This window comes from Micromys minutus (genome assembly GCF_963924665.1).
Source record: "Micromys minutus genome assembly, chromosome: 6".
Taxonomy (NCBI): domain Eukaryota; kingdom Metazoa; phylum Chordata; class Mammalia; order Rodentia; family Muridae; genus Micromys; species Micromys minutus.
In genome coordinates, this window is record NC_137975.1 from 72,118,993 (window position 1) to 72,142,348 (window position 23,356).

General features: G+C 37.4%; 1 protein-coding gene across 1 annotated transcript; it reads right to left on the reverse strand.

The window, feature by feature from the left end:
* Positions 1-19,212: 19,212 nt before the first annotated feature.
* On the reverse strand, positions 19,213-20,163 carry LOC308421556 (olfactory receptor 2B11-like; the record flags this gene model as incomplete). Its single annotated transcript, XM_080917961.1, has 1 exon — positions 19,213-20,163. The coding sequence occupies one exon, from the start codon at positions 20,161-20,163 to the stop codon at positions 19,213-19,215; it is 951 nt and encodes a 316-aa protein (XP_080774087.1).
* Between the last annotated feature and the right edge of the window lie 3,193 nt (positions 20,164-23,356).

The window sequence follows — 23,356 nt, forward strand, 5'->3', positions numbered from 1 at the left end:
TTGCCTTCCACCCCAGAGATTAGCCCATTAATGCTATCAGTATCACTTACCTTGAGGGTTTTATATAATTTTGAAGAACTCCTGGGGAAGGTGAAGAGAGCAATTCTATTTTTCTAATGGCTACTCTCTACCCACCTAGAAGGCGGTGTCCACATGCATCGAGGACAAAAGATAACTTGAGAAAGTAGTCAGAACAACTGTGACCAGTCCCTCTAGTGTTATTTGTGAATTAAAAAATAGAGAGAGAAACATTTTTTCTGGATCTAAAAATATTGCATTGTTAGTGTGTAAAGAAGACTACGCTTCTTTACACACTAACAATGTTTTAATAAAACCAAGAAATGTTTTAATAAAATGTTTATACTAGAAATGTTTTAATAAAACCAAGGCTGTTTAAAATAAAATAAGTTTAGCCCATGATTTGTGTTCATGAGCAAAATTTAAAAATATATCGTGACAGTGAATGTTACTGAGAATTCAGCTACTTTTAAAAGTTTTTATTTGAATTAAAATTTTTGTACAATGTATTTTATCATGCCTCCTAACTCCTAACTATGCTTAGTCCATATAATACTTATATATTTAGGAATATAATGTATATAAACACTTAGAACTATATCTATACATATATAATTTTAAAAGGAGAAAGATGGGGGAGATGTCAGGAGAGGTCACTGTATTTTCACATGATGGAGTCCAGAATGTCACAGGGGCCAGATAAATGTCAGCCTGTCATAGTGATAGCCTTCATTCCAGTCTGTCATCGTGATAGCCTTCATTCCAGTCTGGTGTCATGAGCCCTCATAAAAAGTGCCCCCCAGACATTCTGTCCTCACACAGGAACTAAATTTAGCCACTTTTAATGCCACAGGTTATTTTTTAATTTTGGAAATACGATTTCCTTTTCATATTGACTCGTTCCATTCATGACGATCAGAGCTGTTGTCAGGGTTTGGTCATCGTGGTCATCGTTCACTTTTATCCCCACTGCCCCATGAGACTCACCCACATGAAATCTAAGAATAGTCTTAAGAAACGTAACTCCCCACTCTATTCATGTTAATACATACTGACAAAAATAAACCCTTAATGACATTTATGAAATAGTGCTTACTTATCCTGTAGGCAGCAAGCATGGGGCATTTTTAAACTTTCAACAGAAAGTATAACTGCTTTCATAAAATATGAAAACTTCTCAATCACTTATGAGTGCCAACAGTTTAGAAACACAGATTCAAATTACTGTGACATATTCGCCAGCAGATGAGGTGAGGTAAATAGGATAAAGATCAGAAAACCCACCTGCTTCTGCCTCCTGAGTTCTGGAATTAGAGGTGTGCACCAGACTTGACACCGGCTACTTTCTGGGAGCATTTATGGCCCATTCCATAAGCTAGAACCCAAATGTTACACTGCTGAGGAGGCCAAGAATCTGAGACTAAATAGGTGGAAACTCACAGTTATTCTGCTAAATAGGAGTGGAATGATTTCTCACAATACACATATACCCTCATCCGAGAAGTTTCTTGTGGTAGATGGTAAGTCACACAGAGTCGCACCATGGACAACGTGCAGAGTTTGAAAGACACTTTGGAGCTCTCAGCCCTAAATGGGTAACTGATGACTGTTTGACACACCTCCCCTCCAGGCTCAAGATTCTATGAGGATTATGTCCAATTTTCTGAGGAACCGCCAGACTGGCTTCCAGAGTGGTTGTACCAGTTTACAACCCCACCAACAGAGGAGAAGTGTTCCTCTTTCTTCACATCCTCACCAGCATCTGCTGTCATCTGAGTTTTTGATCTTAGCCATTCTGACTGGTGTGAGGTGGAATCTCAGAATTGTTTTGATTTACATTTCCCTGATGACTACCCAGCTATTCCACTTCTGGGCATATACCCCAAAGATGTTCCAACATATAACAAGGACACATGCTCCACCATGTTCATAGCAGCCTTATTTATAATAGCCAGAAGCTGGAAAGAACCCAGATGTCCTTCAGTAGAGGAATGGATACAGAAGTTGTGGTACATTTACACAATGGAGTACTACTCAGCTATTAGAAACAATTACTTTACAAAATTCCTAGGATGGAACTAGAGAATATCATCCTGAGTGAGGTAACCCAGTCACAAAAGAACACACATGGTATGCAGTCACTGATAATTGGATACTAGCCCCAGAAAGCTTTGAATACCCAAGAAACAACTCACAGACCATATAAAGCTCAAAATAAAGGAAGGCCAAAATGTGGAAGCCTCAGTCCTTCTTAGAAAAAGAAATAAGTGTATAGCACCCTCTTAGAGTGTGGTACACCTAGACCTTAAATCATTAATAATTCAAGAGCTAAGAAGGCAGCCTTGTGGCAATACTTAATATTTAAAAATCATTATGTTTAATAATCTTTACACACCAAGAAAACTTTGACTATGTCCATGTTACAGTTTGTTTTATCTGCACTTTATGCTCATTGTAACTAGTAAGTTTTTAATGCATATTATCAAACCTTTAAAAAATCAAGTACTGACAAAAATATATATTTATACAGTTTTATGCAAAAATGCTTTTAAAATCTATACATTTATCCCTGGTTTTTTTTAAATAAAGCTGTTTAATTTTTTAAAAAGATTCTATGAGGAAGTGAAGAAAAAGGATCGCAGGAGCCAGATGTGGGGAAAACTGTAGTGGAACAGTGTCTCCCAGCAATAATGATGGTGGTGCACATATGAACTAGGAGATGATAGCATCATGTGTCTCCCAGCAACAATGATGGTGGTGCACATATGAACTAGGAGATGATAGCATCATGTGTTTCCCAGCAACAATGATGGTGGTGCACATATGAACTAGGAGATGATAGCATCATGTGTCTCCCAGAAATAATGATGGTGGTGCACATATGAACTAGATGATAACATCCTGTGTTTCCCAGCAATAATGATGGTGGTGCACATATGAACTAGGAGATGATAGCATCCTGTGTCTCCCAGCAATAATGATGGTGGTGCACATATGAACTAGGAGATGATAGCATCCTGTGTTTTCCAGCAATAATGATGGTGGTGCACATATGAACTAGGAGATGATAACATCATGTGTTTCCCAGCAATAATGATGGTGGTGCACATATGAACTAGGAGATGATAGCATCCTGTGTCTCCCAGCAATAATGATGGTGGTGCACATATGAACTAGGAGATGATAGCATCCTGTGTTTTCCAGCAATAATGATGGTGGTGCACATATGAACTAGGAGATGATAACATCATGTGTTTCCCAGCAACAATGATGGTGGTGCACATATGAACTAGGAGATGATAGCATCATGTGCACGACCTGGACAAGTTCCATCAATACAAAACCCCAGCATGGAGAAGGGGAAGTGGGCACAAAGTCTCACCACCACAAAGGTATTTGTAATAGATAGCTCCTAGGTGAGAAAAAGTGAGTTGTCTCCAGTGGTTTGACACTGTTTTATTAACCACAATCAAGGGCAAGCCATGTGCTTAAAAAGAGCCAACTTTCTCTGCTAAGAGCCATGCAGGAGGAAGGACTTCATGCTGTTACAGATTTCTGCTCTGTTTGGTGCCCTCACATCCTTCTTAATCTAAATACATAAAAACTCTAAGCCAGCATCCAGTCCCTCACTGGGCAGTGTCTCTGGCACTCACAATAATGCTTGATATTTGCAGATCCGTGATTAAATCACCACCCTAGGAAAGGACGTAGGAATGTAGATCGTCAACAATGACCACCACCCTTAGAGAGCATTTGGAAATTACAATTGCTGTGAAGCTAGTATATGATGTTTTTACTACTGGTTTTTTTTAAACAGTTTCATTTAATCAATATCAATAAGATAAACATAATTTTTAGCTATTCATATTTTTATCAGGTAATCTTATAACATAAATGGTATTTTTATTTTTTTCCACTGGATATTCTCTATATTTACATTTCAGATGTTATTCCCTTTTCCCCAATCCCATCCCCACTCCCCCTCCCATTGCCTCCATGAAGGTGCTCCCTCTCCTAGCCACCCTCCTCCCCATCGCCTTGGCTTACTACTGATTCTTATGTAGAAGATCTTACAAAACAACTTGAAGTTCAGAAAGGCATAGCTTGAATGATTAAGGTAGGGACTGTTAATGGTCAGGGAACAAGAATAATGGCAACACTGACTGACAAGACTCTCACTGAGGCTGGACTGGTGATGATTGATTTTTTTTTCTACCCATTTTTGCCCTTAGATTCCCAATATGACTTAATAAGAATTGCTGATGACCTTCTGGTTCCTATCTGTGCCCCCAAGTTGTCCCTGTGCCAAAGTGCTCCATAACCAAATCTCCCATGAAATAGAGCTGGTCTCCCAGGAGTAATGACACACCTGAGAGCACAGGTAAGACCTTCTGCTCTGAGGGACCTGTCCAGAGCCCTCAGGATACAGGATCCCTGAACAGGATCCTTTCACACTCCATCTGTGCCCTGTGCTGATGCTGTGCCACAGCTATCTCTATCCAGACCCTGCTGGGAGAAACTGGTCCCCCAGTAGTGCTGATAGGCTTATAGGAGGGCCAAGACACTGTCAGAGCCAGCAAAATCAGCTAGCACTGGAGATAAGCGGATGGCAAGAGGCAAGTCCAAGAACCTAAGCAACAGAAATGTAGGCCACATGGCATCATCAGAACCCAGTTCCCCCTCCACAGCAAGTTCTAAATATCCCCCCAAACAATGAAAAAGCAAGATTCTAACTTAAAATGATGATGTTGGAGGACTTTAAGAAGGTCATAGATAACACCCTTAAAGAAATACAGGACAACATGGGTAAACAGAAGCCCTTAGAGAATGACAGGAAAACATGAGAAAACAGGTGAAGGAATTGAAGAAAAAAATCTAGGATCTAAAAACAGAAATAGAAACAATAAAGAAATCACAAAGAGAGACATCCCTGGATATTAAAAATATTAGGAAAGAGATAAGGAGTCATAAACGCAGGCATCACCAACAGAATACAAGACATAGAAGAGAGAGTCTCAGGAGCAAAAGATACCATAGAAAACATTGACACAACAATCAAAGCAAAATACAAAAATGTCCTAACCCAAAACATCCAGGAAATCCAATACACAATGAGAAGATCAAGCCTGAGGATAATAGGCATAGAAGAGAGGGAAGATTTCCAACATAAAGGGCCAGTAAATATCTTCAACAAAGTTATAGAACAAAACTTTCCTAACCTAAAAAACAGATGCCCATAATCATACAAGAAGCCTACATAAGTCTGAATAGATTGGACGAGAAAGGAAATTCCTCATGTCTCATAACAGTCAAAACAGCAAATGCACAAAACAAAGAAAGAATATTAAAAGCAGTAATAAATAAAGGTCAATTAACATACAAAGGAAGACCTATCAGAAGCACACAAGACTTTTCAACAGAGAACATGAAAGCTAGATGATTCTGGACATATGTCATATAGACCCTAAGAGACCAGAAATGCCAGTTCAGGCTACTATGTCCAGCAAAACTATCAATTAACATAGGTGAAGAAACCAAGATATTTCATGACAAAATCAAATTTACAAAATATCTTTCCAGAAATCCAGCCCTACAAAGGATATTAAATAGAAAACTTCAACACAAGGAGGGAAACCAAACCCTAGAAAAAACAAGAAAGTAAGCTTCTTTCAAAAAAAAAAACCAAAAGAATCTACACAAATACAATTTCTTCTCTAACAAGAAAAATAACAGGAAGCAACAATCACTGGTCCCTAATAAGTATTACCATGGAAAAACCGGAAGAGTCTACAGTGTCACCCAGCATACTGTGGGCATCATTGTAAACAAGCAAGTTAAGGGCAAGATTCTGGCCAAGAGGATCAATGTGCGGATTGAGCACATCAAGCACTTGAAGAGCAGAGATGGCTTCCTGAAGCGGGTGAAGGAGAACGATCAGAAGATAAAGGAAGCCAAGGAGAAGGGCGCCTGGGTTCAGCTGAAGCGCCAGCCTGCACCACCCAGAGAGGCCCACTTTGTGGGGACTAACGAAAAAGAGCCTGAGCTGCTGGAGCCCGTTCTCTGTGAATTCATGGCCTAATGTACAAAGAGAAATAAAGGACCTGGGCTACAAAAAAAAAAAAATCCAGAATCAACAAATGGGGCCTGATAAAATTGCACAACTTCAATCATTAGTACAAAATGGCAAGCAACAGATTGGTAAAAAGCTCTTTATCAATCCTACATCTAAAAGAAGGCTAATATCCAATATTGACAAAGAATTCAATAAGTAAACTCCAGAGAATCACATAACCCTATTTAAAAAATGGGAAACAGAGCTAATCAGAGAATTCTCAACCGAGGAATATTGAATGGCTAAGAAGCACCTAAAGAAATGTTCAACATCTCTAATCATTAGGGAAATGAAAATCAAAACAACCCTGAGATTCCACCTCATACCAGTCAGAATGGTTAAGATCAAAACCCCAGGTGACAGCAGATGCTGGGGAGGATTTGGAGAAAGAGCAACATTCCTCCATTGTGGGTGTGATTGCAAGCTGGCACAACTACTCTGGAAACCAATCTGGAACTCTGGTGGTTCCTCAGAAATTTGGATATAGTACTACCTAAAGACCCAGCTAGACCACTCTTGGGCATTCCCAAAAGATGTTCCAACATATAACAAGAACACATGCTCCACCATGTTCATAGCAGCCAGAAACTGGAATCAACCTTGATGTCCCTAAACAGAGGAATGAATACAGAAATTGTGGTATATTTACACAATGAATACTACTCAGCTATTAAAAACAATGACTTCATGAGATTCCTAGGCAAATAATTGAAACTAGAAAATATCATCTGGAGTGAGGTAACCCAGTCACAAAAGAACACATGCTATGCACTCACTGATGAGTGGATACTAACCCAAAAGGTCAGAATACCCAAGAAACAATTCATAGAACTTATGAAGCTCAAAGAGGAGGAAGGCCAGAAGGTGGATGCCTCAGTCTTTCTTAGAAGGGAGAACAAAACATTCATGAGAGGAAATACAGGGACAAATAGAGGAGCAGAGGTTGAAGAAAAGATCATCCAGAGACTGCCTCACCAGGGGATCCATCCAATTTGAAACTCCTAAACTCAAGCACTATTGCTGATGCCAAGTAGTGCTTACTGGCAGGAACCTGATATTGATGCCTCCTCAGAGGCTCTGCCAGAACCATACTGATACAGAGGAGAATGCTTACAGCTAACCACCAGACTGAACAGGAGAACCCCAATGAAGGAGCTACAGAAAGGACTGAAGTAGCTGAAAGGGTCTGCAACCTCATGGGGAAAACAAAATTATTAACTAACCAAACCATCACAGCTCTCAGGGACTAAAACACCAACCAATAAGTTCTTATGGAGAGACCCATGGCTCCAGTTGCATATGTAGCAGAGGATGGCATTGTCTAGCATCCGTGGGAGGAGAGGCCTTTAGTCCAGCAAAGGTGTGTTTTCCCAGTGTAGAGGAGTGCCAAGGTGCTGAGGTGGGAGAGGGTGGTTGGGAGAGGGAACACCTTCATGGAGGCAATGGGAGGGGGGACAATGGGGTTGGGGGAAAGGGGATAACATCTGAAATATAAATGCAGAGAAAATCCAATAAAAAAAAATTTTAAAAGAAAGTTTCTATAGTAGTAGGCTTTCATATGACTTTTCAAAAGGCCTTTAGTATTAACAGTCCTTGGCACAATGCCTACTCTACCCAGCCCTACCAACCCTGTCCCAGAATTCCTCCTACTACAATTTCCTTTATCCCTTTATAACACTATATTGTACTTCCCCCTCTCTTGATATCTTAATGTCTATTCTTTCTCTTATAAATGTTGCAAGGATACCTTAAAATACTCAGTAATTCTCATATTTATAATAGAAATTATTGGTTAATGGCAAAAAAAATTGCCAGTGAATAGATATGCATTCTGATGACTTAAATAGATAAAATATAAAAATTATTTTATATAAAAGTTTAGATTTGTAATTTTTCAAAGATTCTTATGAGATAATTTTTCAAGGTAAGCAGTAAAACAATCAATACATTTTGGAACCTCAAATTGCTGCTTGTTGGTAAGGGAACCTGGCTGAGAAAACTCCTTTGCTGGCTCACACTTTGTTTATCTATAACAAGTTGCTTAGTTACAAATGTATGTGGGTTCTTGGGAACAATTTTTCCTTTGCCTGCTGTAAGTGACACTATTGCAACCCTTTCTGATCATTGTAGTTTGTGGGCACCACTGGATAGAATTGATTACTTTTCTCCATTAGCAGATTGCATAGCGCCCTCCAATACTACACATGCTAGTCTTCGGGAAAAGAGACTTACAGGATAGATCCAGCTCTATTTTCCAAGTACTATGTTAGAAGTATGTGATGCCTTCAGCAACAGGCATTTGCCTTCAAACTCTGCTAGGCAAGCCAGGCCAGTGGCAATAGCCCACATTGTTTTGGGAGAGTCTATTGAACTCCCCTGACCAGTAATTTAAAGGGAGATTTCTTATGCTCAGTACTAGTGGTTTTCTTATTCTATAATATTTGATGGAATTATTATCACCCCCAGTGTATTAACTCCATTTAATATATATGCATAATATTTAATATATTGTATATTATATTTAATATGTAATTCTAGGTAAACAAAATAATATCATTCTCTGTGACTTTTTTAAACATTCCTCTCTCTCTCTCTCTCTCTCTCTCTCTCTCTCTCTCTCTCTCTCTCTCTCATATTGCCCACTTTATCTGCTCCACAGTTTGAGCTTACTTCCCTTTTACTCCCATTTCCTCCTTTGTAACACATGCGTCTGCTGTTCCTCCCTCTACAGCCTTCCCCTACCATGTTCTCCCTTTACTTTCCGGGTTTCTGCAGATACATCAGGTGTACGGATGCAGATGTACACTTATGTCTGAAGACGTGGTGCAGGGAAGCACAAATCAGAGAAAATGTGGTATACAACGTTCTGGTTCCCTCATCCAACATAATATTTGCTAACTCCATCCACTTACCTGAAAATCTTACAACTTCATCTTTCTTTACAAATGAGCAGTGCTCCATTCTGCATATGTACAAGTTTGTCACCCACTCATTAGTTAAAAGATAATTAACTCATTATTCTTACGAGTAGAGCAGCAATGCACACCTCTGAGAAATTATCTGTAGTAAGATATGAGTCCTACGGTCACATGTGAAGGTGTCAGTGTCTCGGGGTCAATGACAAATCTACACTTATCCTCCTACCTTATTGTTCTTAAGTCTCTATGCTGGTGTCCAGAAAGACTAGTCAGTCAGTGGGATTTTCCTTTCCCCACAACCATTTGTTTTGTTGATCTTAGCCATTCTGACTGGGGTAAGATAAAAAAAAAATCTTGAAATTGATAAGTTTCCAATTCCTTAATTGCCAAGAATTGTGAGCATTTTCAAAGTATTTGCTGGTCATTTTTGGTTTTTGGTCTTAGAATTCTATGTTTAGATTCAGAGACCATTTTTAATACAGTTGTTTGCATTCTCAACTCTGTTTTTGAAATCCATAAGCATTCTGGAGATTAGTCCTCTGTCACAGACTTAACTGGCCAAGAGTCTTTCACACTCTGGCCTTTTTTCTCACTCTGTTGACTGTTCCTTTGATATACAAAAGCTTTTTGAGTTTTAGAAAGTGCTGATTATGGAGCAGTTGTTGATTGTCGGTCTTTATTCTTAGGCAGATGGAGTTGAATTCCAGAAATGCTTCCCTGCACCAATATGATTCAGGACACAGTCTGTCTTCCTGGAGCAGGTTGGGTGGGTCAGGCTTCACACTGCAGTCTTTTGCTCCACGTGGAGGTGATTTTTGTGCAGAGTGATAGACAGAGCTCTAACATCAGCGCTCATCTAGTCCTGCCATAGCATTTGTTGACAATGCTGGTTTCCCCCAATGTATGATTTAGAAATCTTTATCAGATAACAGACGGCTGTATTGTATATAGTTGTGCCAAGGCTTTTATTCCATGAATAAAAGAGAAACTCTGGGGCCAAAGACAACATTGAAAACATAGACAAAACAGTCAGAGATGATGCAAAAACCAAAAAACTCCTAACCAGAAAAGGCCAGGAGATCCAGGACACAATGAGAAGACCAAACCTAAGGATAATAGTAATAGAAGAGGGCAAAGAATATCAACTAAGAGGCACAGTAAATATCTTCAACAAAATAATAGAAGAAAACTTCCCCACCATTAAGAATGAGATGACCATGAGCATAAAAGAAGCCTTCAGAACTCCAAATAGGTTGGACTAGAAAAGAAATTCCTCCCGACACATAATAGTAAAAACGCCAAGTGCACAAAGTAAAGAAAAAATATTAAAAGCAGTAAGGGAAAAAGGCCATGTAACAGATAAAGGCAGACCAATCAGACTCACACCCGATTTCTCAACAGAGACTATAAAAGCTAGAAGAGCCTGGACAGACATCATGCAGACCCTAAGAAAGCACAGGTGCCAGCCAAAGCTGCTATACCCAGCAAAACTATCAATCACCATAGATGGAGAGACTAAGATACTCCAAGACAAAACTAAATTTACACAATATCTGACAACAAACCCAACACTAAAACGAATTATAGGTGGAAAACCGATTACAACGAGGGGAACTACATCATAATAAAAACAAGAAAACTCCTAAGCAAGAAAACCAAAAAAAGAAAGACATACAGGCACAATTCAACCTCCAAAAGCAAAAATAGCAGGAAACAGCAACCACTATTCCTAGATATCTGTTAACATAAATGAACTCAATTCCCCAATAAAAAGACATAGGCTATCAGACTGGATACATAAACAAAACCCAGCAATTTGTTGCAAACAGGAAACTCATCTCAGAGACAAAGACAGACACTATCTCAGAGTAAAAGGGTGGAAAAAAACCTTCTAAGCAAATGGCCCCAAGAAGCAAGCTGGAGTGGCCATTCTAATATCGAATAAAGTAGATTTTCAACCAAAAGTTATCAAAAAAGATAAGGAAGGACACTTTTTACTCATTACAGGGGAAATTTGTCAGGAGGAACTCCCAATCCTTAACATATATGCCTCAAATACAAAAGCACCGATATTCATAAAAGACACCCTACTAAAGCTCAAAAAATACATTGCGCCCCACACAATAATAGTGGGAGACCTCAATACCCCACTCTCACAAATGGACAGATCAGGGAACAAAACTGAACAAGGATACTGTAAAACTAGCAGAGGTTATAAACCAAATGGAATTAATAGATATCTACAGAGCATATCACCCTAAAAAAAACAATACAACCTTTTCTCAGTACCTCATGGCACCTTCTCAAAAATTGACCACATAATTGGTCACAAAACGAGCCTCAATAGAGATAAGAAGATTGAAATACTCCCATGCATCTGCTCAGATCACCATGGTCTACGGCTGGTCTTTAACAACAACAAAGAAAACAAAAAGCCCACATACACATAGAAACTAAACAATGCTCTGTTAAACAATAGCAGAGTCAAAGAAGAAATGAAGAAATAAATTAAGTATTTTCTAGAATTCAATGAAAACAAAAACACAACATACCCAAACCCATGGGATGCAATGAAAGCAGTACTGAGAGGAAACCTAATAGCTCTGAGTGATTCCAAAAAGAAACTGGAGAGAGCATACATCAGCAACTTGACAGCACATCTGAAAGCTCTAGAACAAAAGGAAGCAGATACACCCAAGAGGAGTTGACAGCAAGAAATAATCAAACATAGGGCAGAAAAAGACCAAATAGAAACAAAAAGAACCATTGAAAAAATCAACAAAACCAAGAGCTGGTTCTTTGAGAATATCAACAAGATTGATAAACCCTTAGTCAGACTAATTAGAGGGCAAAGAGAGAGTATACAAATTAACAAAATCAGAAAGGAAAGTAGAGAAATAACAACTGAAACTGAGGAAATTCAAGAAATCATCAGATCCTGCCGCGGACGGCACGCCTGGGTAGACCAGGGGACCGCGGGTGGACCCCCTGAATGGACCTGTGGGAGCGGAGACCTAAGTGGCAAACAGAGACACAGACACAAAGAGAGTGCTGTTACTGCTGCGAATTTACTAAGAAGACATCAGACTTTTATACAGGGGTTTACATAAGATTTTGAAACAGATCCAAGGTCAAAATTAGCTCCAAAAACAGGATGTCAAAACAGTCTGCACCCTGGCTCAACCACAACCCGCTGTCTCGATTCTTTCCTTATCGAAGCGGAACTAGGTGACCACTTGTTCCCCATGGTTGGTTAACATTAAAGACTATAATTTAAAATTGGGACCCATGGGTCTTAACCCGAACCATGTAGTAGTCAAAAGTCTGATCTGGATTAAACACCTCTGCATAATTTTTGCCGCCACTCCCATAATAAACAAAATTATATACCTGTTTAGTCATTTCTACTTGCTCTGTCTCTGAAAGTACACACCACGGAGGTCGAGCTCGTGCCACCTTCTCAGCAAAAGGAAGCGAGGAGTAGTCTTTTCTCCTACCATTTATAGTGACCCAGCGTCTAAACTCCAAGTCATAGGTGCCCGTATAAGGTAAAGGGGCGTCAGTGGGAGTGTAAACATAAGGTCCTTTGTAAGTACCAGGCTGCCACCATCTATTTCCTATTTTTATGAAAGCAGTTCATTTTCCTGCCCTAACCTCAAACCCTGCGGTAATCAGTTCTTGCACCTGTTGCTCAATGGGAGTTGCTCTTTTTACCCTATTCTCAATTCCCAGTTCTAACACCTGTATTGAATTCATAATTGTACCAAAACCCAAAGATTCATTTTTAAGCATAGTGATTAAAGCATTGCCTATGGCACTTTTGACCTCAAAGGTAGCATTCAAAGCCAGTCTTCTTATTTCCTGTTCTAACTGTTTATAAAAATAACCAGGTTGCGGTGCACTGGCAAGGAGGAAGGTTGAATTCTCAGAATGACTTTGATTCATATCTTGCTGAAAAAAACTATTTTGTGCCTCAAAAGCAATAACCTTAAAAAAGGAAGTGCACAGCATGATCTTTCCCACAGCTCCTAAGCAAAGCAAAAGTATGCCAAGTTTGCAGCAGAGTCTCAGAACATAATCCTTTTTTCCTGGGTTCATCCTTATGCCTACAGAGGGTCCTGCCCTTTTTCGGCTGGGACTCAAAGACCGGCTTCCCCTCAGTTACTATGCACTCTTTGGGAGCTCAATCAGTTCTGCTGCAGGCGCAGCAAGATCCTACTACAAAAACTTATACTCCACAAAATTGGAAAATCTGAAGGAAATGGACGAATTCCTAGACAGATACCAAATACTAAAGTTAACCCAGGACCAGGTAAACTATCTAAATAATCCTATAACACCTAAAGAAATAGAAGCAGTCATCAAAAGCCTCCCAACCAAAAAAAGCCCAGGTCCAGATGGGTTCAGTGCAGAATTGATTCGGACATTTATTAACGACCTAATACCAATACTCTGCAAACTATTCCACAAAATAGAATCAGATGGAGCACTACCTAACTTATTTTTTGAGGCTACAAAAACCCTCATTCCTAGACCACACACAGACCCTACAAGAAAAAAGAACTTCAGACCAATATCACTTATGAACATTGATGCAAAAATACTCAACAAAATCCTTGCAAATCGAATCCAAGAACACATCAAAACAATCATTCACCATGATCAAGTAAGCTTCATCCCTGAGATGCAGGGATGGTTTAATATAAGGAAATCCATCAATGTACTCCACTATATAAACAAACTCAAAGAAAAAAACCACATGGTCATCTCACTAGATGCTGAGAAAACATTTGATAAAATTCAACACCCCTTCATGTTAAAAGCCTTGAAAAGAACAGGAATCCAAGGCCCAAACCTAAACATAATAAAAGAAATATACAGCAAACCAACAGCAAATATCAAACTTAACGGTGGGAAACATGAAGCAATCCCTCTAAAATCAGGGACTCAACAAGGCTGCCCACTCTCCCCCTTACCTATTCAACATAGTACTGGAACTCCTGGCTAGAGCAATTAGACAGGAAAAGGAAATCAAAGGGATACAAATTTGAAAAGAAGAAGTAAAAGCATCACTATTTGCAGATGACATGATAGTGTACTTGAGTGACCCCACAAATTCCACCAGAGAACTCCTACAGCTGATAAACAAGTTCAGCAAAGTGGCTGGATACAAAATTAACTCAAACAAATCAGTAGCCTTCCTATATTAAAAGGACAAACGTGGAGAAAGAAATTAGGGAAAAGATACCCTTCACAATAATCACAAAAACTATGAAATAAATACCTTGGTGTGACTCTAACTAAGCAAGTGAAGGACCTGTATGACAAGAACTTCAAACCTCTAAAGAAGGAAATAGAGGAAGATCTCAGAAAATGGAAAGATCTCCCATGCTCAAGGATTGGAAGTATCAACATTGTAAAAATGGCCATCTTACCAAAAGCAATCTACAGATTCAATGCAATCCCCATCAAAATACCAACCAATTCTTCATTGAGTTGGAAAGAGTAATGTGTAATTTCATCTGGAATAACAAAAGACCTAGAATAGTGAAATCCATCCTCAACAACAGGAAAACATTTACAGGAATCACTATCCCTGACCTCAAGCTATGTTACAAGGCAATTGTGCTGAAAACTGCATGGTACTGGTACAGAAATAGGCATGTGGATCAATGGAATAGAATAGAAGATCCAGAAATGAGCCCTCATGTATATGGTCACCTGATTTTTGTCAAAGGAGCAGTAAACATTCAATGGAAAAAGGACAGCCTATTCAACAAATGGTGCTGGTCCAACTGACACTCAGCATTCAGAAGAATGAAAATAAACCCTTTCTTATCTCCTTGTACAAAGCTCAAGTGTAAGTGGATCAAAGATTTCCATATTAAACCAGATTCTGTGACTCCTGATTTCTTTTTTAGGTGTTCTACCTGTAGGGTTATTTCTTTTAGTGTTTTCTTTATTGTGTCAATTTCCGTTTTAAATTCCTTCTCCTTGTAAAAAGCTCAAGTGTAAGTGGATCAAAGATCTCCACATTAAACCAGATACACTGAAACTATTAGCTGAGAAAGTAGGAAAAACCTTAGAACAAATAGGCACAGGAGAAAATTTCCTGAACAGAACACCAATGGCTCAAGCTCTAAGGTCAAAGGTTAACAAATGGGACTTGATGAGATTGCAAAGTTTCTGTAATGCTAAGGACACTGTCAAGAAAACAAAATGGCTGCCAACAGTTTGTGAAAAGATCTTTACCAACCCCACATCAGATAGAGGCCTAATATCCAAGGTATACAAAGATCTCAAGAAGCTAGACACCAGAGAATCAAACAACTCTATTAAAAAATGGGGTACAGAGCTAAACAAAAAGTTCTCAATTGAGTAATATCGAATGGCTGAGAAACATCTAAGGAAGTGCTCGACATCCTAAGCCATCAGGGAAATGCAAATCAAAACAATGCTGAGATTCCACCTCACAGCAGTCAGATTGGCCAAGATCAAAAATTTAGATGACAGCAGATGCTGGCGAGGATGTGGAGAAACAGGAACACTTCTCCACTGTTGGTTGGGTTGTAAACTGGTACAACCACTCTGGAAATCAGTCTGGTGGTTCCTCAGAAAAATGGATATAGTACTACCTGAAGACCCATTTATTCCACTTCTGGGCATTTACTCCAGAGAAGCTCTAACATACAACAAAGACACATGCACCACAATGATCATTGCCACTCTATTTATAATAGCCAGAAGCTGAAAAGAACCCAGATGCCCTTCAGTAGATGAATGGATACAAAAATTGTGGTACATCTATACAATGGAGTACTACTCAGTTTTCCGAAACAATGACTTTTTGAAATTTTTAAGAAAATGGATGCATCTAGATAATATCATCCTGAGTGAGATAACCCAGTCACAAAAAAATAGACATAATATACAGTCACTGATAATTGGATACTAACCCCAGAAAGCTCTGAACACCCCAGAAACAACTCACAGACTGCATGAAGTTCAAGAAAACAAAGAAAAAAAAGAAAAAAAAAGAACCATTATATTTATTCCTTACGCACCAAAAAACTTTGACTAATTCCAGGCTACACCCTGTTTTACATGTACTTTATGCTCATTGTAACTACTAAGATCTTAATGAACACTATCAAACCTTAAAACAAAGCCAAGCACTGACAAAAATGCTTAAAATTTGTACATTTATCTTTGTTTTTTAAAATAAAGTTCTTCAATATAAAAAATAAAGTTTGAGTTCTCTTTAATTCCAGTAATATGCTTTTTAGTGAAATTTTATATGCCAAATCCTAGTGCATAAGTGGTTTAAACAATGTGTTCTTGGGTAGTGTTCTCTAAGTTACAATTAAGTCACCTTTATCTCTTGGTTAGTTTTATTTTGAATTCTGTTGTCATTCATATATTAGGACAGAAAATCCTGCTTGCTTTCTGGTTTCATTTAATATTTTCACCCTTTACATAACGTTTGTATCTGTCTTTAAAGGTAACATGAGATTACTGTAGACAGCAGAACATTGGATATTTTTCATAATTTTTTAGCTAGCCTATATTTCATTGAGGCCACTAATATTGAAAGGGGTTACTGAAAGTTATATGTTTATTATAGTCCATTTTTCTAATTTTTTTTCAATTCTAGATAAGACAAAATTAAATTTTAAATTATAAAGACCCATTGTATAGCATTTTTAACCAAGGATTTTCCTATGTACTCCAGACTGCCCTTTATCTTGTGGACTCAATCTTTCTGCCTTAATAATTTAAACAGAAGAATTTTTAATCAAACATGAATTTATATTCCATTCGTGTTCTTAGTCATTTGTCACGTTTCAATATAATGTCAGCTTTTATATTCCTTATTGGAACCATAATTTCCCCTTGTCTGATTCTTTTTTTCAATTCCTTTTTCAACTGATGCTTCAAAGTTTTTTCCCTAACCTATGATGTTCTCACTAAAAAAGCCATATAAAAATTATAAAGCTTTGAAATAAAAATTTTTGTTGACCATTTTTTGGATATTGTTTCTCTATATAGTCCCAGTTTCCTTGGCACTTGCTACTTAGACCAGGCTGGTCATAACTTAGTGATTATATTCATCCTTTAGCCTCCTGAATGCCCTTATTGCCACCACATCAAACTTACAGAGTTTTGGACAAGATTTTGATATGAGACACATTTGCTTAAAGATGAGAAGACTGCATATTTATAAAATTTGCATTTGAGAAGTGTCTTTTAATAGAATTACTGAGAAATAAAATCCAGACTTGGGTTTTGTTATTTTGATACAATTCATCAATAACTATGCTCCTTTTCTTGATTATAATAGGTACACTTTAGAGTTACATACATAGAGGACAAAGTATATTTAGTAGAAAGAGTACAATATTGTACTTAATGTTTAAAGTGGAATAGTTATCTCAAAAGAATTATTAGTAAACTGAAACAATTATTCAATAAATACTGACTTTAAAATTGTAACCACGGTCTTTACTATAAAAGTTATACTTTAAAGTAGTAAATATGATCATTATTTTAGAGATATAATAAACTATTATAGACAGCTTTTGCCTAACCCATAAACTATCATAATAGGTGACCTATAATTCAACCCTACAGGGATATTTTATTTCCCTCCCTGCCTGCAGCTCATCTTTTTTCTCTCTTCTGAGTATGAGATTCAATAGCTCCTAATGAATTACTTTTTAAAATATAGGATTAGTTCTCTGATTCTTAAAAAATACACTATGGACCTGTTTGCCTACAAATGAATGAAATTTCTCTGTTGTAATGAGAACAATAATGCAGCACCATTTCTTTGAAGGTGACAGGGAGGTTTACTGTACCAATACGTCTGTAGATTGTACATGCACAGACAATAAATAATGTGCACAGTAAAGCATACATTGAATAGTGAGGTAATTTATCATGAGTAATAATTGGTTGTAGTTGGTGTATATTGTGTCTCAGGTTTGTTTTCAACTAGTTAGCAGATTTAGGGGTTGTCGTTGTTGTTGTGGAAAATATGAGTACGTGGATGTTATACACATCTGTGGATGGCAGAGAACCTGTGAAACATTTCCTTAACCAGAAGCTGAGCGATACGGGAATTGTCATGCTGGAGAACACAAAAGTATGAGACATTTACTAATTTGTTTTGTTGGTATTAGTAATAAAGTCAACAGATATAATTCTACATCAACATTAATCTTTCTACTCCATTTCTTTGTGAAACTTCATGATCTGGTAGACAATGTACATTATGTTTTTCTCCACCCTTTTTATCCATTTTTTTTTCTGCTTTCCATTTTGTTTATCTATGGACTACATTTCATTTTCCAATAAAACTCAATACTAAGAATGACATAAAACTTTCAAAGGTTTTATTCATCAACTCTCCTTTTTTGAAACCTGAAAAGACTGGCTTTAGCCAAATACCTCAAAAAAAAGAATCAAGATTTGTAAAAAGTCAAATATTTTTAAGTATATTTTCTTAAAAGGCTAATAGATGTGTGACTGAAATTTTACAAAATATAAAATAATAATGCACTTGATCTTTTATCTTGCTGGCAATTCATAAAATTGATTGATTTTTTTTTAAACGAGGTTTCACTGTGTAACCCTGGTTGTCCTGGAATTTAATATGTAGACCAAGTTTGCCTTCACAGAAATCCACCTTCATCTGTTCATCTGCTGCCCACGTTCTGGAACTAAAGGCAGGCACCCCGATGCCTGACTACAAAATGGTTAATTCTTGAAATCAAAATTTAAGCCTTAGTAAACAGCAAACTAATTTTTTTTACTTATTTTTCAAAATGACATAAAATTTTAATGTTTTTGTTGTTTTGAGTCACCGCTATTGTGTTTGCTACTACTGTAACTTGACAAAATAGACCAGTAAGCACTTATTTATTGCCAACTCCTTAGGTTTTTATAACAAATCTCAGGTAGATACAAAGTCACTTACTTATATAGTCTCCTTCATATTCTTGCAGACTGCAGACATTTTAGACTTAGAGGTCATGTTATGTGAACAAACCATAGCAGTACAATGGAAAGAGATGTAGACAGAACAGAACCAATGGCTGCTAAAGAGATAACACTACACTGAAGCGCTTCTAAACCACAAACTCAGAGGGTGAGTGTAAAAAGTTATGTCTGTTCCGTTTCCCTGTGATACAATGAGGCAAGAACTCTCCTCATTGCTCCCTTCATGTCCTTGTTCCTCAAAGTATAGATGAAAGGGTTAAGCATAGGAGTCACCAAACTGTAGAACAGAGACAGAAGTTTGTTCTTGTCCTGGGAATTAGAAGATGAGGGTTGTACGTACATGCTAATTACTGGTCCATAAAAAAGAGTCACAACAACAACGTGAGAACCACACGTATTAAAGGCTTTCTTCTTGCCCTCTGAGGAACGAATCCTAAGCACGGTTGCTACAATGAACCCATAGGAAACAAGAATAAGTGACAAGGGAACCAGAGAGTAGAAAGTCCCTACGATAGAGAGCATGGCTACATTGAACGCAGTGTTAGCACAGGACATCTTGATCATCACTGGCACCTCGCAGAGGAAGTTGTCTACCTTGTTGTTTCCACAAAATGGCAGCTTGACGGTGAGGGTTGACTGAAGCAAAGAATTAGCCAGACCACTCAGCCATGCTATGGACACGAGGCGGATACAGAGTTGCTGGTGCATGATCGCTGGGTACCTCAGGGGCTTGCATATGGCAATGTAACGATCCAAAGACATCACAGCCAGGAGGATGCACTCAGTAGCCCCCAGGAAGTGAAAAGTATAAAACTGTGTTACACAGCCTCCATAGCTGATGGATTTGTCTGGGCCCCAAAGATTCCGAAGTAGCTGAGGGATAGTGGTTGTGGTAAAACACAGGTCCAAGAAGGAGAGGTTGGAAAGGAAGAAGTACATTGGGCTGTCCAGTTGAGAGTCTATCCTGGATACAACAATAATTGATATATTTCCCAGCACTGTGCAGACATAAGCAACAAGCAGCATTATGAAGAGGGGCATTTCCAGCCATGGATGGTTGGAGAAACCCAAAAGAATGAAGATCTTTGGAGCACTTTCATTGACTAGGTTCATTACTGTGGTTGACTGGCAAAGTCAAATGAAGGTGAAGACTTGTATTTTAGTTATGGAGTTTCTATGACAGTCAAGATATTGTGTTAAATAAAATAAGTTATTAAGAAACTTTTCGTAACAATCTACTCCACTAAACTGATTTGATAGTTGCAAACATGAAAATAGTAGTCTAAAGAAACAAAAATTCCCTTTTAGCACCACCAAGAGAAAGATTAATAAAGATATATTTTTAACCAAGCATTATAACACAGCATATTTTAATGGAGTAATAAACAAGAAATGGAAATTTTAGATTGATCTTATGTGAGCTAGAAGAATAGGAATGATACATGGGTGATTTTAAAGAGTAGCTAGAAAACATCCATGTTGACTTGGCTCATGTTAATTTCCTAAATACATGCTCTATTGACACTTGTGCTCTAGTTGGATTAAGGGTTGGTTTGGGCAAATTCAGAACCTGTGTTACATAGTAACAACAAATACTGCTTTCCAGAAGCCTTTGACTGATTTTTGCCTATTTCAACTTACTCTATAAAGTTCAGCATTACCCTATGAGAAAACGGCCTCTTCAAGTAAATTCAGAACGTGAAAATGAGATAAAAAATAATTTATTACAAATCCTAGAGGTAAAATATCAGTAAGGCAACATGATTCATCAGCGTACTGTGAGTACATTAGTGAATGGTACGTTGTGAGTTGTAATCTATCATACATTTAGACACGTGGGCATTATTTTTGTCAAATTATGTAGTTGCTAAGATAATTAGTCGTTATATATAGGGATACCTTTGTTCCTTCCAACATGCCACACCCTGCCTTTACTTCATATAGTTTGAGACATGGTTTTTCTCAGTACTCTAGGTTTTCTTGGAGTGTAACATGTAGCTTTGATAGCCTCAAGTTTATGATGTGATCACTAGTGCATCTTCTCCTGTTTTGTGGTTACAGGCATGGACTGCCACAGGCACCAGCATCTTAATGTGCCATACTTGGTCCAGTACTCCTTCTAGTTGCATCAAATGCTAACAGTTCTCATCCCCCCATAGTGATTGCCTTTTCTTCCATCCCATTTTCTTACATTTCTCAGATCATCTCATTCGAATATCTTATTAATGCCTTCCACATTCTAACATCTCTGTCCATTCATTTTAACTAGTGGAAATGCTCACAAATGGGAGAAGCATCCCTAGTCTATCTTAAATGCATTTCGATATCGTAAATTCTGAAGAACTTTGTTAGTATAAACATATCATTTATGCACACTTTCTCTAATATTTACATTTGCATAAAGAAGTCACAGCATGCAGAGTTACACTAAACTTACATCAAATCAGATGAATAAACTCTACCCACATAAAATACCTACCTTAAATCAATGTTGACTTCCTGTGGTGATACTCTGCTTTCTTGTAAAATTGGTCTTTTTAATCAGAATTCAGTGATTATAGCAAATAAAGATTGACTAGTCCTCTATATTCAGAGGTTTTATATTTAATATTTAATTTGAAAAATCAGATGAATTTTAAAGTGAGAAAATACATTTTACTTGAAAAAAACTGAGGAAGGACCTGGTTATTTGACTTGGGGGTAGACTCTTAGGTTTGAATTCTGGCACCACAGAAAACAAAGCAAAGGAGGTGCTTTAACACCTTATAAGGCTGTGGGACTTTGCTCTCAGTGTAGATAATAAATCTCAGTGGAAATTTCTTGGCAAAAGGCACTATAAAAAAATCCCCTTGTGAGTATACTTTCTTATAATCTTCTTGTGAAGATAAAATTAATAAACTTTAGCATTATTGTGTTGTAGAGAATCCATTGGGACTAAACAGTTTAAAACAAACAAATAAACAAATAAACATTTATTTTAAAAATCTCAGAAAATTGTCATGGCTCATGGGGAAAACTTAAGAATTATTATGTTATCAAGAGCTGGATATCTTTTACTTATACATTTCTCCAAGTATTATTCTTAAAATCTCTGCTGTGTTAATCATGTAATAATCTTACATCTTTGCAAGAATGGAAGAGGCTAGCCCATTCCAATATGATTTTTAAGAAATCAAAAGGCTATCGTCTTTTAATATTTCTTTCACAATATCCTAGCATATAATAGACTTTTGCTTTATCTTATTTTGATGATATTAAAATTCCTCATTTACAAATAAAGTGAAGTGGTTAGTACATCTGACTTCTAAAGGTTCAAAGCACTATTATTTACATACATTAATGTTTCAGTCATTCATTAAATTAGTCCATATGACATACCCAGTATGTGTCAACTCTTCATTTAACATACTTCAGACAAACACTGAAAAGCAACATCCCCCAAATTACTTTGATGAAACACATTATAATACAAGAAATAGTTGTGTTTATTCTCACTGTATTGAAAGATCAATACAAGTTATAGAATAACAGGGGTGTAATTTAAAAAATTTCAAGTAATGATAAAACAAATCAAAACAATTTTGAGGAATGATTTCATATAACCCTTTCTGACCTGAAATTCTTGATCCTCCTACTTCCACCTCACAATTTCTGGGATTACTTGGTTGTGTCACTCTGGGTGAACTATCAGATAGATGGCTTGCAACATGGATCCCAGATATTTAAATGTATAAATCTTAAAGCCTTTTGATAATGGTGTGTGTGTGTGTGTGTGTGTGTGTGTGTGTGTGTGTGCACGCGCATACATATGCAAGAACCTATCAATTAGTTATTCAATAGAAAATGGTCATCCCTGAAAACACACATACAAATAACTACACAAATCAAGCAGATTGTACTCATATATTTAAGAATATACATGTGTAAATAACAAAAATTAAGGAGGTCATCAATTTTAAAGAGAGCACAAAGGAGTTTATGGAAGATCTTGGAGGGAGAAAAGAGAAGGGAGAAATTATGTAGTTTATTATAATCTTAAAAAATAAAAGAAATAATAATAATATATCTTTAAGTTTTCCCTTTGAGAAATTAATAAGACACATGAGGTTAGAATATATCATCTGCCAGGTGGGTAGCTAAGGGGTGAATACATGTGACCTAACCAAACTGTTACTCCTTGCCATATGGTAACTAGCCACTGTTGAATTAATCATTGCTGAATTAATGGATAACATGCAATCAACCTTCCTGTTTCCATGGGATCACAAAGCACCAAAGGACTAGTTCTTCTTCCCAAGTGGCCCCA